Below are 15,512 nucleotides of genomic sequence, written 5' to 3' on the forward strand. Positions count from 1 at the left end.
AATACTTTTAAGACTTTTTAAGACTCCGCAGGGGCCCTGTGTCATGAACTATCTGGTATTGTGATTTTCAAATATGTGTAAGTGATTGTGTGCTCTGATTGGTCAGCTAGAGCAGTGTGTTGTGATTGGTCATCACACCGGCGCTTACCATAACCGACAGTTTCAGCCATAGATATGTATACGTAGATACCTCATTCAAACACTCCAGGCACGTTGATGAGCCGCCATTTTAGAACGGTCAACACACGTCAACACTCAACACTTCAGATGCTGTCAGTTATCACTAGCTTAAAAAAATAAAAATAAAAAGAACACTTTGTAAAGCCCAGCACGATTAGCCTAGAAATCTAGACGCACCCTAGCGGCAGCAAATTTAATCTGCCCGCAAGTGTCGTCTAGCAACTCTCAATACCCTTCTGAGCTGTATTCCCCTAACTCTTGTCAGGCCAATCACGTCGTGTATAGAGTCGGCAGGCGGGGCCATAATGACAACGGCCGAGTTGCGTTTGCGTGCTTCTAGTAAACACAGAAACTGGCGAACGGCGGCGGCCTTTCGAATCAGCTTTGACCGCGACTCTGGAAGACTTGGAGTTAAGCTTTTCTCTGAGAAAAGAACAAAGAACGGCACTGAAGTCATTCTTAAGAAGGGAAGATGTGTTCGGAGTTTAGCCGACCGGATACGGCGAATGTTTAATCTGTCAGCGAGCTCCGCTTCACCTTCGTTGCTCTGGTTGGTTGTAGCGCTATCCTATCGCGTGCAGAGGGAGTTTGAAAGACAACCGTTTATCCCGCCCCTCAGATTGAGCTGTCAATGGTGAGTTTCCAGACCAAACATCTTGATGTGGGTCAGGCTTGTCAGGCTACAGTGCAATTTAATTTCCCGAAGAAACCTTTCTCAGGTGAGACGTTTGTGTTAGTTTAGCAATTATAATGTTTGGATCTACACAAAAACACGTAACATTTGTTTGTAACGCTCTTCATGGTTCAAATTTCAACAGTATTTAAGAACTGGAAAATGTATGGAAACTAGGGCTGCACGATTTGGGGAAAATATATAATTGCGATTATTCTGGGTAAAATTGCGATTGCGATTTAAAATGCGATTATTGTTATTATTATTTTTTACAAATGAAAAGCGTGTGTATATAACTGTGTTTTTATATTAACGTGACTAATAATAATTATTATGATTATTATTACTGCTAAAAATATTTGTAAAAATAAGAAATATTACCATTACAATAACATTTTCATAATTACAAATAAAAAAGAGTATGTCAGAATAAATATAACAATATAATACTAATACTAATTATTATTATTATTTTGTAATATTTTAAAGAAAACTTATTTTACAAAAAAAAAAAAAATGCTGGGTTACCTATTAATATGCAGACAGCCTATGACTAAAAAAAATTAGAAAGGTCTAAGCCTAAGAAGTTATTGTAATATATATATATATATATATATAAGTATATTTATAAGTTTTATATTTATCATAAGTATTTTTTTATTTTTATTGATTAGCCAAACGTTTTTAATTCATACTGAAAGCCAGAGGGCGCCCTCGAGCGGAAAACGCCACATTTGCCTCAGAGAAGTAATTGACGTTAGTTTTCAGGAAATCCCTGATGTGAAGCTAACGCTGTAAACAGAAGATAGAGACGCTTTGATTAAACATGACGACAATAAACACGACTGCAGCAAAATATGGAGTATTTGAGTTCTTCAAGCCGTCAAGGGTATTTTCATAATAATAAAGTGTATTATAATGCAGTGCTGATTGGCATAGAATACTATAAAATAACGCCTCGTCTGCCTCACTCTGATGAGAAGCCACATCAGCTCACACACACTCGACTGACGATATGAACTGAGGTAAAACATGTTATTAAACGTCTTTTGTTGAACAGGTTTATGAACGCTTCACTAGTTTGTGAAGATGTTTGACTCGTGTTGCTTTTTCAAACGCACGTTATGAGCGACTCAAACTCGCAGTCTTTCAGACGAAGCAGCGTTTATCACAGAGCAGCTCTTCGCTAACACACTGGGCATTTATTTATTTAATTAAAATCGCAGCCTTTGAGCTTTCATAATCGCACACAAGCCAAATCGCGATTGCGGTTCGATTTCGATTAATCGTGCAGCCCTAATGGAAACAAACATTGACCCTTGTAAAGTGTTTAAATCAAACTAAAGGAGTATTTAAAGAAGAGAAAATTCTTTGTAAGAGTATTTAAAGAAGAGAAACCGATATATTTCTGCTGTTTTACAAGCATGCCCTTCTGTCAGCGAGTCTGTTGTCTATTTTTGCCGCGATGCTCACGCTGCATTAAAGCCACGGTACATAGTTCTTATAAACGTGAAAGATAACCGATTTCACCATAAAATCATGGAGTGCAGTGTTTCATGTGTTTCACAATCAACACATAACATCCAGCGCTGTGAAATAAATAATAAAATACACGAAAACACATCACTGCCAGAAGATTTTGCCCAAACTTCCAAGGCCTGTTTTAAATGATTAAACTAAGCGTATCTTAACTTTAATGTTACATTTATCAAGTGAACAACTTATATACAGCATATTATATGCATGTGTGTTTGGGAATGGGGCATTTGCAGCAGATATATGCTGCCCGTCATGAATCAAAGCACATCTCAGAGGAGAACACCGGCAAATGTGACGGAATGGACGATTAGTCTGTATTTGTAATACACGTTTCAGGTGCGAGTGATCAGCGAGACAAGCGCTGCCAGAATGCCCAACGGACAGGCGTCGGGCACGCGCGGCTCCCGCTCTCCATATTGCACTGCTTCTCCTGCTTCTACACTGTCAACCATAGCTTGCGCGTGGAGTGACATTTGAATGTTCACAAAGCGTGTTCGCGACCGGCTTTGACCGTTCTAAAATGGCGGACGGCTAACGTATAGTGGCCCATAGAAACAGTCGCTAATGAGGTATCTACATATACATATCTGTGGTTTCAGCACATTACAAACTAACCCAACCAGGCCCCGCCCCTTTAATCTGCGCATTAATTATTATAATGAGGAATTTTGTGTTGGTTCCTGGAAGAAACTCAAGACTACAATGGAAAAAAAAACTTAACATAACTTTAACAGAAACAAAATAAATTGACACATATAAATATTTTTACTATATAATTGCCTGACCAACATTTTGCATTTTCATTTAGTTCATTCAGTAGTTTCATTTAGTTTCATTTAGTTTCATTTAGTTCAATAGTTCATTTTGTAAAATAATTAAAACTAAAATTGAAATAAAATATTTAGACATAAAAAAAAACTAAATTACTAAAACTTTAACTAAAATGAAAATGATTTATGAGTAAAACCATATTATTTTCTACAGCATTCTGGAATATTCTGTGACCAGTGTAAAATAAAAGCTGATTTATTCAAAAAATAATAATAATAGTTTTTAAATAACATATTAATATAAACATCTACAGTCATTTGAAACAGTGATCTGTCATGTTTCTGTAAATAGCCTACATGTTTATATGAAATGCATTAAACTGCACTTTATACTGCATTTTAAATCCTTCATCCTCTTTGCTTCCTCATTTCAAACAGGAAGTAACTAGCTGGTTTGGAGCTAAATTTGACAAATGTTACATCATTGTGGTTAAAGGCCCTTCAGTGGTTTAGGGTCCTATCATACACCCAACTCAATGCGATGCCATGCAGGTGTTTTTTACTAGTTTCATGTTCACGTTCAGCTCCTCGTTGTTTAAATCTCAAATGCACTGGCGCATCTGTTCACCCATCAGAGTGTGTGTGTGTGTGTGTGCTCACCCATGGGCGTCTGTTCTAAACCAGGTGTGTTCAGGAGCATTGTTGGAGCGTTGCTATTGTGAGGAACTGAAGACCACTGACCATTGACCAACACACACCTGCTCTAAAGTCAATAGTGCAGTATTTCTTAAAGAGTTTGTTAAAGTTTTTTTTTAAAGGGGGTGTTAGTAATATGAGCTTATAGGCAGTGCACAACACACACACATACACACACACACCCGGAAGAGAAGCCAATGCTGAATAAAGTCGTAGTTTTTGTTATTTTTGGACCCAAATGTATTTTGGATGCTTCAAGAGACTCTAATTAACCCACTGATGTCTCATATGGACTACTGTGATGATGTTTTTATTCCCTTTCTGGACATGGACAGTATAGTGTGCATACACTTGCATACGCTCTCGGACTAAATATAAAATATCTTAAACTGTGTGTGAAGATGAACGGAGGTCTTACGGGTGTGGAGCGACATTAGGGGGAGGAGTAAATGACAGACATTTAATTTTTGGGTGAACTAACCCTTTAACCAATCGTGGCAATACACACGTTATTAAACTGACTCGTCAGGTTGAGGGTGTCTAAATTCCTCAATGTAAATAGTGAATTCGCTCATGGTGCGAGCACAACTGGCTTTTAAAGGGAAAGGGAGATGAGACTCTGATTGGTTTATTGGACGTTATGCCCAAAACACACCCATGACTCATTAAGAGACGAGGGACGACCCTTTTGGACCATGCACTGGGCACCGACGTTTTTCCCTGTCATTTAACTAGCAAAAGTGGATTCGGACACACCCTAAGTGCTCCTGGATCACATGCTCAGATTGTTAAAATAGGGCCCTTAGTGTTTCTTTAGGTCAGTGTTTTGGTTCTGTTAATGGAGAAAATGTGAAGCACCAAATGATTGTAAATGTTCTCCAATGACATTAACACTGTGCATCATGGATACTATCCACAACTTTCCTGAACTCTGACCTTTCCCATGATCGCTATGGTACCATAGAACAAGCCGGTAACAAACTTCCGGTTTACGTTAGTCTGTACTGCTCTCAGCTAAACGCTTGGTTGGATTATCAGGACTCAGGAGTAGACTTTTATAACAATGCTTCAGGCAAAATGATTCGAAAACGCGAGGCGTCACAACGGAAGGCCCGCCGCTTCATTCATTCGATTGAACAACAGAACATAAGCGCGATGATGTTGCGCGCTTTTCTGCTCAGTTGACTTTTTTTCAACTTCATGCGCTCGCAGTGCTCCTTCAAAAACGCGAGGCGCCCAGGGCGCGTAAGCAGCGCGCATAACGCTCTCTGCCAACCGAAATCTATTCAAAAAAGGCTTCTAGCTGCAAAAACACGTTCTGTGTGATCAGGACTACTGTGTTAAATATAAAACAAACAGTCATTCAGTCATGAAATGGACTGCACTTTCTGTTGTTAAATAGCCACTGCTATACTGTGAACCTTTAAAATATATACACATAAAGAATCCTGCAGTCACTTTACATTTCCCTTAACTTAGATTGCACATTACATATGATTAGTGTTATAAATTATACTGTATTAATTAAATTAAATACTTTGTCTCGTGTTTTAGGCTTATGGTTGTGTTCTTTATTCTTTTAAATTATAAAAAACAAAAACACACAAAAAAGAAATATCGTAATATATTGCAATATATCGTATCGTAACCCCTGTATCGTGATACGTATTGTATCGCCAGAGTCTTGGCAATACACAGCCCTACTTTTTACTCTGTTAAAGACTTGGATTCCCATCCTAAACATAGACAAAGTTTCAAAAACTAATGTTGGACGTTTGATGGAGTATTTCTGTGTCAAAAATACTCCTTCCGGTATCTCACAAGTTTCGGAGAGTTTTTTTCGAGTATGGGTCGGCTTGACGTTAATAGATCGGAAGGCCCTTGTATGGGCCGTACGGGCTCTTCTCCCGGTAGGGTGCGCGCGCACGACTAGAGCGAGAGAGGAAACGCACGCCCATAAACACTCTCTCAGCTGCAGATCCAGTCATCCGTGAACACTTCTTTCGCGCCGCGCTCCACTTTATTCCTATGGGTGACGTCGAGCGACTTCAACGCTTCAGCACAGCATTCTGGGAAGGCAGCGCTGCATTTGAACCGATTTGAACGCAGAAATGACGGGAAGCTTCACAACATCGCTTCAGTCGCGTCGCAAAGTGGATTTCCACGGTCACTGCTGTCACAGGACTTCACCAAATCATACCAAAGAAGTGTGTTTTTGACGGAGCGGTCCCAGCGATAAAGGTTCGGTCCTGCTTTGGAAGCAGCCGGTGAGTTAAACTGCTTCAGATGTCTGTGCTGTCGGCTATCGTCGCGTGAGGAAACATCAGTAAACGACACGATCGCGTGCTTCGTCATTCAAATGTGCTAACGGTTCCAAATGTGCTAACGACTCCATTGTTGTTCTGTGTATAACGTTACACTAGTCTGACGTGCGAAACCGTTTAGCTTGCTACTGCTAAGGTTTAGTCGCATACAATAGTCCATAAACCGAATCATGTCCTCATAAACTGCGAGTAAACACACACAAATGTTGACAGGCCACTAAATACAGTCCATACCACAGAGACGGACGTCCTGCTGCTGCTGTTTCTCCTGTTCAATTTTTTTCAGCCTCCGGATGATTCTGGATCATTATCTGTATTAGCTGAGATCAATAGCCATGGGCTTCTCCACGCTTGAGGACGTCACCGCTTTGTGCGCACTCGTCATTCTTTAGCTCCACCCACACGATACGCCTCCAGGCGCTCGTTTTTTTCCGGAAAGACTCGGTACAGCCTATATTTCTTTTATAAATATAATAAAACTAAAGACTTTTCGGAGATATGCAGGATGCAATACTACTCTATAGGTACTCAAGATTGACATGAGATTGACTGAAACTGAGTGTTTCACCCCCCCTTTCAATTCATTGAACTTCATGCATCTATTTCATGTTGATTAAAAAAAAGTCTACTGACAATGTCTGACATGAACAACATTTCAACAATTACAAATATTAAAATACAAATATTACTTCTACATCTCAATTCTTGAGTTTATTTGAAGCTCGTTGGGCATTGAATGGAGTGCGTTGGCAACATGTCAAACGGGTCCGTTTATGTTGCATGGTTTATGTAAGCAAGGTTTCGGAGGTGAGAGACCCTGGCGCTCAGCGCTCATTAATCCCGGCGAGAGCAGCCTTAACTCGGCTCGTCCTTCTGACGACTGCCGGTGCCTGGCAGAAGCCCCGCCCATGACGTAAATTTGCGTCTGTTGTGTAGTGAATGAAGCGAATGGAGTCAAAATGTTTACGCGTCCAACTTCGCGCGAATAGCACTATTTATTAGCGTCACTCACGTCTAGTGTGAACGCAGCATAACTATTATGTGTGCTAAACCGGAACTGAGATACCATCAACTGGAAGTATCGAGTGTCATGGGGACGCCCACTAAGACTTGCAGGAAAGTTGTGGATAGATGTTCTTTTAAGCTCAGTTTGACCTGTTTATATGTAAAGCGCATACAGAATGTGATGGTACCTCTGATGGCGATATGACGGCCTCCACCAGCTGCTCCATCAGAGGCTGATAGTACAGAGAAGGAAGAATACGCTCCTCCGCCAAACGCACCTTCAGACGCAAGGCACCCAGTTTCCCCCTGAAAGAGAGACAGAGTCGTGTGCTTTTATAACCTGCTTCCACTAAACTAGACTGTGTTTCATCCTCCTCAACCTAAAGCATCCAAACCGATAAGTTAGATGCGTGTCTGTGAATTGGTTTTCCAATAACGGGCTGATTATTGGATTTATACTCTATTGAGATGGTTTCAAAAACTTTGACTATACACTGCAAAAAATTGTTCTTCCTCAGTATTTTCTCGTGTTTTCCAGAACAAATATCTAAATTCATAAATCAAGATTAAGGAGAATTTGAGAAGCAACATTACTTAAGATTTTAAGGGTCAGATTTACTAAATAGGGAAAATTAAGGATGGGAGTGGAAAGTTCAGCGCATGATCTATTGATGACGGGCAAATTCAAGAACACGGACGCAGCCGGATCATTTCCATAATGACCAAACAATCTACCAGTTAGCGTCTGGTTTAAGACATGCTTTTTTAGGCGGTAAACATGACGCAAACACCAGTAAACTGACGAGCGCAAACCTTAGTAAATCACCTTGGGTAATTCAGTTCAATATTCTCTTCGCATACATACTGCGTCTGAAAGGGAAACTCATACAAATACATATGTAATAAGATCAGCCACAGAAATAACTCTGTCCATGCCTTTCAGGACAAATTATTCACTGCGTGTCTTTTGTAAATCCTGACAGGCGTTTTTAATGCCAAAACAGATGGTTTTGCGCTGGTGCAAGCTGTTAGTGAATCTGTCCCCAAGTCTTGTTTAATGACAAAAAAAATCGAAATGAAGTGAGTTTGTGCTTAAAACAGGAACAAATATCTGCCATTGGGGTCAGAAAAATAATCATGTTTTCCTTTAAATTAAGTAAATTTTTCTGACCCCATTGACATCATTTTTCTTGTTTTAAGCACAAACTCATTTCCTTTTGATTTTTTCTCTCTCCAGAAAACAAGAATTAATATATTAAGTAATCTTATTTATTTTATTTTTATTTATTTATTCATTTATTCCAGGCAATGGCACAAAAAGTACAACCCCAAATCAGAAAAAGTTGGGACAGTATGGAATGTGCAAATAAAATAAAAAAGAAGTGATTTCTAAAATTACTTTGACTTGTATTTCATTGCAGACAATATGAACACAAAATATTTCATGTTTTGTTTGGTCAACTTCATGTCATTTCTAAATATACATCCTTTCCTGTCATTCAGACCTGCAACACATTTCAAAAAAAGTTGGGACAGTAAAGCATTTACCACTTTGTAATGTTGCCATTCCTTTTCACTACACTTAAAAGACGTTTAGGGACTGAAGACACCAAGTGATGAAGTGTTTCAGGTGTAATTTTGTCCCATTCTTCCTGCAAACAAGTCTTAAGGTGGGCAACAGTACGGGGTCTTCGTTGTTGCATTTTGCGCTTCAAATTGCGCCACACATTCTCTATTGGAGACCGGTCGGGAATGCAGGCAGGCCAGTCAAGTACCCGTACCCTCTTCCTCCGCAGCCAGGACTTTGTAATGTGTGCAGAATGTGGTTTTGCATTGTCTTGTTGAAATATGCATGGACGTCCCTGGAAAAGATATCTTCTTGAAGGCAGCATATTATGCTCCAAAATCTCTATGTACTTTTCAGCATTAATGGTGCCTTCACAGAAGTGACGTTACCTTTGCCAAGGGCACTGACACAACCCCATACCATGACAGACCCTGGCTTTTGGACTTGTTGCTGGTAACAGTCTGGAGGATCCTTTTCTTCTTTGGTCCGGAGCACACGGCGTCCATTCCTCCCAAAAACTACCTGAAATACTGATTCATCTGACCACAGTACACATTTCCACTGTGATGGTCCATCCCAGATGCCTCCGAGCCCAGAGAAGTCGACGGCGCTTCTGGACACTGTTAACATAAGGCTTCCTTTTGGCACAGTACAGTTTTAACTGGCATTTGTGGATGTAACTACGTACTTGACAAAGGTTTGCCAAAGTAGTCCTGAGCCCATGTGGTGTTCTAGATGAATGACGATTCTTGATGCAGTGCCGCCTGAGGTATCAGAGATCACGGTTGTTCAGCTTAGGCTTGCGGCCTTGTCCTTTACGCACTGAAATTCCTCCAGATTCCTTGAATCTTGTAATTATGTTATGCACTGTTGAATGTGAAATATCCAAATCTCTTCCTATCTTTCTTTGAGGAACATTGTTTTTAAACATTTCAATAATTTTCTCACGTATTTGTTGGCAAACTGGCGATCCTCGGCCCATCTTTGCTCCTAAAGGATTAGATCTTTCTTGGATGCTGCTTTTGTACCAAATCATAATTTCAATCACCTGTTGACATCACCTGTTTCAAATCACATCATTATTTAACCCTTTTACCTCATTACTAGCACTAAATTGCTCCTGTCCCAACTTTTTTTGAAATGTGTTGCAGGTCTGAATGACAGGAAAGGATGCATATTTACAAATGACATGAAGTTGACCAGACAAAACATGAAATATTTTGTGTTCATATTGTCTGCAATGAAATACAAGTCAAAGTAAATTTAGAAATCACTACTTTCTTTTTTTATTTGCGTTTTCCAAACTGTCCCAACTTTTTCTGATTTGGGGTTGTACAAGGTAGACAAATTAGTGCAAGGAAAACAAAAAACAAAACAAAAACAGAATATAAAGTATTCAAATATGACGATCGATGATCGATATGACTGCCTGAAAGGGAGTGGGAAGAAGACTACTTATTTAATCCCACCCCAGTTACACATTTAGTGATTAATAATTAATCTTCATTGTTTTTTTTCTCACAGATTACTTACAAATGTTATATCATGGTGGCGTTACCACAAGTAACAAGTTTATACTAACAATGTAATCGGAATAAGCAATACCAACAATGATAATGGACGATGGTAAGAAAACACTGAACTCATGTTAACACTATGAAACAGAATACAACATCACTTTAACTACAATGTAATAGAAATAAACAATGCTACAATTTAAATGGACATAAACCAACGATGGTAAGGAAACACTGAGCACATGTTCACACTATCAGACAGGATACAACAGCAATTTAAATTAAAGACCCTCATCTCTATATTTTAACCAGACCCAATGTTTATATAACAGTTTAAATTGATGAATAGTTTGGCATTGCTTTTGTCGCAAGTCCAGTTTGTTCCAGAGTTTCACTCCACATACAGACACACAATAATATTTACGAGTGGTTTGGGCTCTCGGTAATGAAAAATGTCCAAAACCTCTTAAATTATCTTTAAAAAAAACGTTGTAAATTAGGTGGTAATAATTTGTTAAATGCTTTAAATAAGAGTATTGATGTATTATATTTTAATTGAAGAAACTTTAGATCATTTTAAAGGAAAGCGATAAAAATACTAAGTAAAAAATGTTTTGCAGTGTATGAGGATCTATTATGTTTTTATACTATGAATTTCTACAATGTGCTAATATGTGCAAAAAAATGTGTATATTGTTTGTAATTTTACAAATGTCTTAACTGGATTTGATAGATTTGTTGCTTAAGTCCTTCAAGGTGTTGTGCAGGGGTGAGGTGTCTATAAGTCACAAGGTATGGAGTGCCTCAGGGCTCAGTGCTGGGACCGCTTCTCTCCTCCATCTACATGTCATCCATAAGATCTGTCATTCAGAAACATGGCTTTTCCTATAACTGCTATGCTGATGACTCCCAAATCTACCTCTCATTCCAGCCGAATGATCCGATGGTAGCTTCTCAGCCTGCCTGACAGACATTTCTTGCTGGATCAAGGACCACTTTCAACTCAACCTTGCGAAGACAAAACTGCTTATAGCCTCAGTCAACCCAACACTTCACATCACAACTTCTCCATCCAGCTAGGATCGTCAACCATAACTCTTTCCAGGAAAGCCAAGAACCTTGGAGTTGTGATTGATGATCAGTTAAACTTCACAGACCACATTGCTAGAACTGCCCGGTCCAGCAGATTTGCCTTATACAACATTATCCAGATCAGGCCCTTCCTATCGGATCGTGCTACACAACTCCTTGTCCAAGCTCTTGTTCTATCCAATGCTCTCTTGGCAGGCCTTCCAGCATGCTCTGTCAAACCTCTGCAATTGATCCCAAATGTTACAAGAGTGGTCTTTATTGAGCCGAAGGGCGTGCACGTCACACCTCTCCTCATCAATTTGCACTGGCTGCCGAAAGCCGCTCGCATCAAATTCAAGCCACTGATGTTTGCCTACAGAACAACATCTGGCTCTGCACCCCATACCTAAACTCACTACTCCAGACTTATGTGCCCTCCAGAAGCTTGCGTTTGAACAGGACCTTGTGTTGCCATCCCAAAGAGACACAAGATCACTTGGAAGCTGCACGTCATTAAAACATGAGCAAAGACAATCTCTGAAGAGGCATTACCATCTCAAACACACCTGCTAATGAATGTGATTGCACTGTAAAACACACACACACACACACACACACCCTGCATCGTCTTCCGTGTTTCCCGGAGGCAGCAGACGAAACCAGCCCTGCAGCGGAGGCGATTTGTGCAGACAGGACAGAGGGATTTCCACCTGTGCAAACCAACAAAAACATGCATTCAGCAGGCAAAATCAAACACAATATCACTGCAGACAATTCACGCAAATATAACAATTCTGTCATGTATTCATGCTAATCATATTCTTTTGTTTCACACAGGAGAAAGAACGTCATACAGGATTGGAGCGACAAGAGGGTGAGTGGATGATTATTTTTAGGGGAACGATCCCTTTAATGTTCACACAGTCATTATAAAAACAATGAGATCATTCTGTGAAACGAGTGTCGTTTTTATGACGAGCTCTGTAAATCTCATTATTCAGCACTATATATATACACCGATCAGGCATAACATTATGACCGGTGAATTGAATAACACTGATGATCTCTTCATCACGGCTCCTGTTAGTGGGTGGGATATATTAGGCAGCAAGTGAACTTTTTGTCCTCAGAGTTGATGTGTTAGAAGCAGGACAAATGGGCAAGTGTAAGGATTTGAGCGAGTTTGACGAGGGCCAAATTGTGATGGCTAGACGACTGGGTCAGAGCATCTCCAAAACTGCAGCTCTTGTGGGCTGTTCCTGGTCTGCAGTGGTCAGTATCTATCAAAAGTGCTCCAAGGAAGGAACAGCGGAGAACCGGCCACAGGGTCATGGGCGGCCAAGGCTCATTGATGCACGTGGGGAGCGAAGGCTGGCCCGTGGGGTCCGATCAAACAGACGAGCTACTGGAGCTCAAACTGCTCCAGAAGTTAATGCTGGTTCTGATAGAAAGCTGTCAGAATACACAGAGCAGCTCAGTTTGTTGCGTATGGGGCAGCATAGCCGCTGACCAGTCAGGGTGCCCATGCTGACCCCTGACCCCGCCGAAAGCACCAACAGTGGCACGTGAGCATCAAAACTGGACCACGGAGCAATGGAAGAAGGTGGCCTGGTCTGAGGAATCACGTTTTCTTTTACATCACGTGGATGGCCGTGTGTGTGTGTGTGTGTGTCTTACCTGGGGAACATATGGCCCCAGGATGCACTATGGGAAGAAGGCGAGCCGGCGGAGGCAGTGTGATGCTTTGGCCAATGTTCTGCTGGGAAACCTTGGGTCCTCCATCCATGTGGATGTTACTTTGACACGCTCCACCTACCTAAGCATTGCTGAGACCATGTTCAGCCTTTGATGGAAACGGTATTCTGGTGGCTGTGGCTCTTCCAGCAGGATAATGCTCCTGACACAAAGCACAAATGCTTCAGGAATGGTTTGAGGAGCACAACAACCAGTTTGAGGCGTTGACTTGGCCTCCAAATTCCCCAGATCTCAATCCAATCGAGCATCTGTGGGATGAGCTGAACAAACAAGTCTGATCCATGGAGGCCCTACCTCACAACTTACAGGACTTAAAGGATCTGCTGCTAACATCTTGGTGCCAGATACAGCACACCTTCAGGGGTCTAGTGGAGTCCATGCCTCGACGGGTCAGGGCTGTTTTGGCAGCAAAAAGGGGGACCAACACAATATTATGTTTTGTCTGATCGGTGTAGTATATACTGTATATTAGCACCAAGAGAAATGCAGCTGTCAAACAGTCACAACTCTTATTTGAGTCCATTACACTATCTTTCAAATTGAGCAAAATGATGAGCTACGAAAATGAATTCACTCTGTTCTCAAATGACTAGGACATGGATATGTGTGTGTGTGGTTGTGTGTGTTTTCATGTAGAGGTAATTTGCTGAATGGAAGCTCTCAGAGGAACAGTAATGTGACCGTTTCCATTCAAAGTTGCAAAACAAACCGTAACGCACATAAAACATTCGGGAATAAAGCATGGATTCAGTTCCATGTGTCCTAGAGAACAAAATCCTCACTTCCTGGAAAACCGAAGCAAAGTTGCAGCAAAAATGCATTTTAATCATACTTTATGCACATTTTCTTATCGAATAAAAAATTATCCACATAGACTTTAATGCACATGTTTTTTAGACAATTTCATACATATAAAAAAACAAAACTGTCGAGGATAAAATACAAAAAAAAGCCATAGGCTTATTTCCATTGTGGTCCTCAGAGTTCAAAATAGACGAGCAGTTCATAATGGGAATGAGATCCACACAACACACAACCGCATACACTTATAATACCTCAAACATCATTAAAAAGACATTTTTTTACTTCACTTCTAAAAGGACCTTCTTCTTGAATTTGTTTTAAGCAATCAGGCAATTTATTCCAAACAACTGCACTGGAATATAAAAACAAAATCTTCCCATTTATACCGACACACATATATATTATTAATCCTTGACCTTGTAGAAAAACAATGAACATCTCTTATGAAAACATAGTAGTCACACAAATACTTAGGAACATTTCTCTGTAATATTTTATACACCATTCTCAGCTTAAGAAAAATTACCCTCTTGTCCACTTTTAAAAACCCTATTTCCTTAAAATGATTAATATTTAAATGCATAAAATAATTCTACACAACTTGTTCTGAGCAGTCTGTAATTTAATTTTCACTCGTTTAGTAGAGCCACTATACCAAAATGTTGCTGCATAATCAAAATGTGTTTGTACCAATGCACCAGCTAACATTTTTAAGGCTTGTGTATCTAGGTAAGCAGCCTGTCTTGCTAAGAATTTAATTAGTTTACAAACGTTAGAATGCACTTGAACAGCCATACTATCCCCAGTCAGTTTATTATCTAAAGTACATCCTAAATATTTCACTTCTTGCTTAGCATTAATCATCAAATCTCCAACCCTCACTTCTAATTTGGAACATTTTCTAATTTGGTAATGTCCCAAAATGTGCATAAAAACACGTGAATGGAAACATAGCCAGTGACAGTCACCTCACCTTTCCCAGAAAGTCGTTCTTTCCCACCATGTCCCAGTCCCAGACCTCCACCGTAACACTTCCACCCGCATCATCAGCACCTTCATCCAAACACAACTCCAGAGTCTCATCCCAGTGCGGGAACCGCGTCTTCTTTATGATCTAGAGAAATAACTTGTTAAACTCGGAAGCAAATAAAAAGTGGGTGGGTCCCAGTAGCGGCTGGTGAAAAATATTATAGGTGGGGCAATTTTTTTGCAGGGGGTCTGAGGGTTCTTCCCCCATAAAAAAATGCATTTCGTAGATGTGATTTCCTGCATTATTGTGCGTTTGAGGCCATGTCCCTTGCCTATGCCAATAAAAGAACTCAAACCAGTCAATATCAATAGTCTAATAAAAAGACAATATTAATTTAACTGCCATAGAGATCAACAGTTTCACAGATAATGATAATGAACAAGTTGTATGTTTATTATGCTCCGTGTGAAAATAGAAAACGTGTCGTTTACTAAACAATTGATTGGGCCAGACAAAATTACGTAAATCAGTGAGTTATTAACCGTGGCTATAGTGTAGTGTAAGACACATGACATCAAGTTTAGACGCTAATCGATCAGAGGTTCGAATCCGCCGTTTGCTGAACTCGCTCTGCTCCCTTT

General features: G+C 40.1%; 1 protein-coding gene across 6 annotated transcripts in view; it reads right to left on the bottom strand.

Annotated features, from left to right (window-relative positions):
- Nucleotides 1-15,512, bottom strand: part of LOC137039235 (rasGAP-activating-like protein 1) — a 60,743-nt gene that overhangs the window by 29,888 nt on the left and 15,343 nt on the right. For all 6 annotated transcript variants that reach the window (XM_067414555.1, XM_067414556.1, XM_067414557.1 and 3 more), the window contains 3 exons: nt 14,875-15,015; nt 11,961-12,052; nt 7,376-7,493 (listed from right to left, as the gene is read on the bottom strand). In XM_067414555.1, the coding sequence (XP_067270656.1) occupies nt 7,376-7,493; nt 11,961-12,052; nt 14,875-15,015 (351 nt within the window). The remainder of the gene's footprint in view (nt 1-7,375; nt 7,494-11,960; nt 12,053-14,874; nt 15,016-15,512) is intronic.

This window comes from Pseudorasbora parva, chromosome 13 (genome assembly GCF_024679245.1).
Source record: "Pseudorasbora parva isolate DD20220531a chromosome 13, ASM2467924v1, whole genome shotgun sequence".
In the NCBI taxonomy this organism is placed as follows: Eukaryota; Metazoa; Chordata; class Actinopteri; order Cypriniformes; family Gobionidae; genus Pseudorasbora; species Pseudorasbora parva.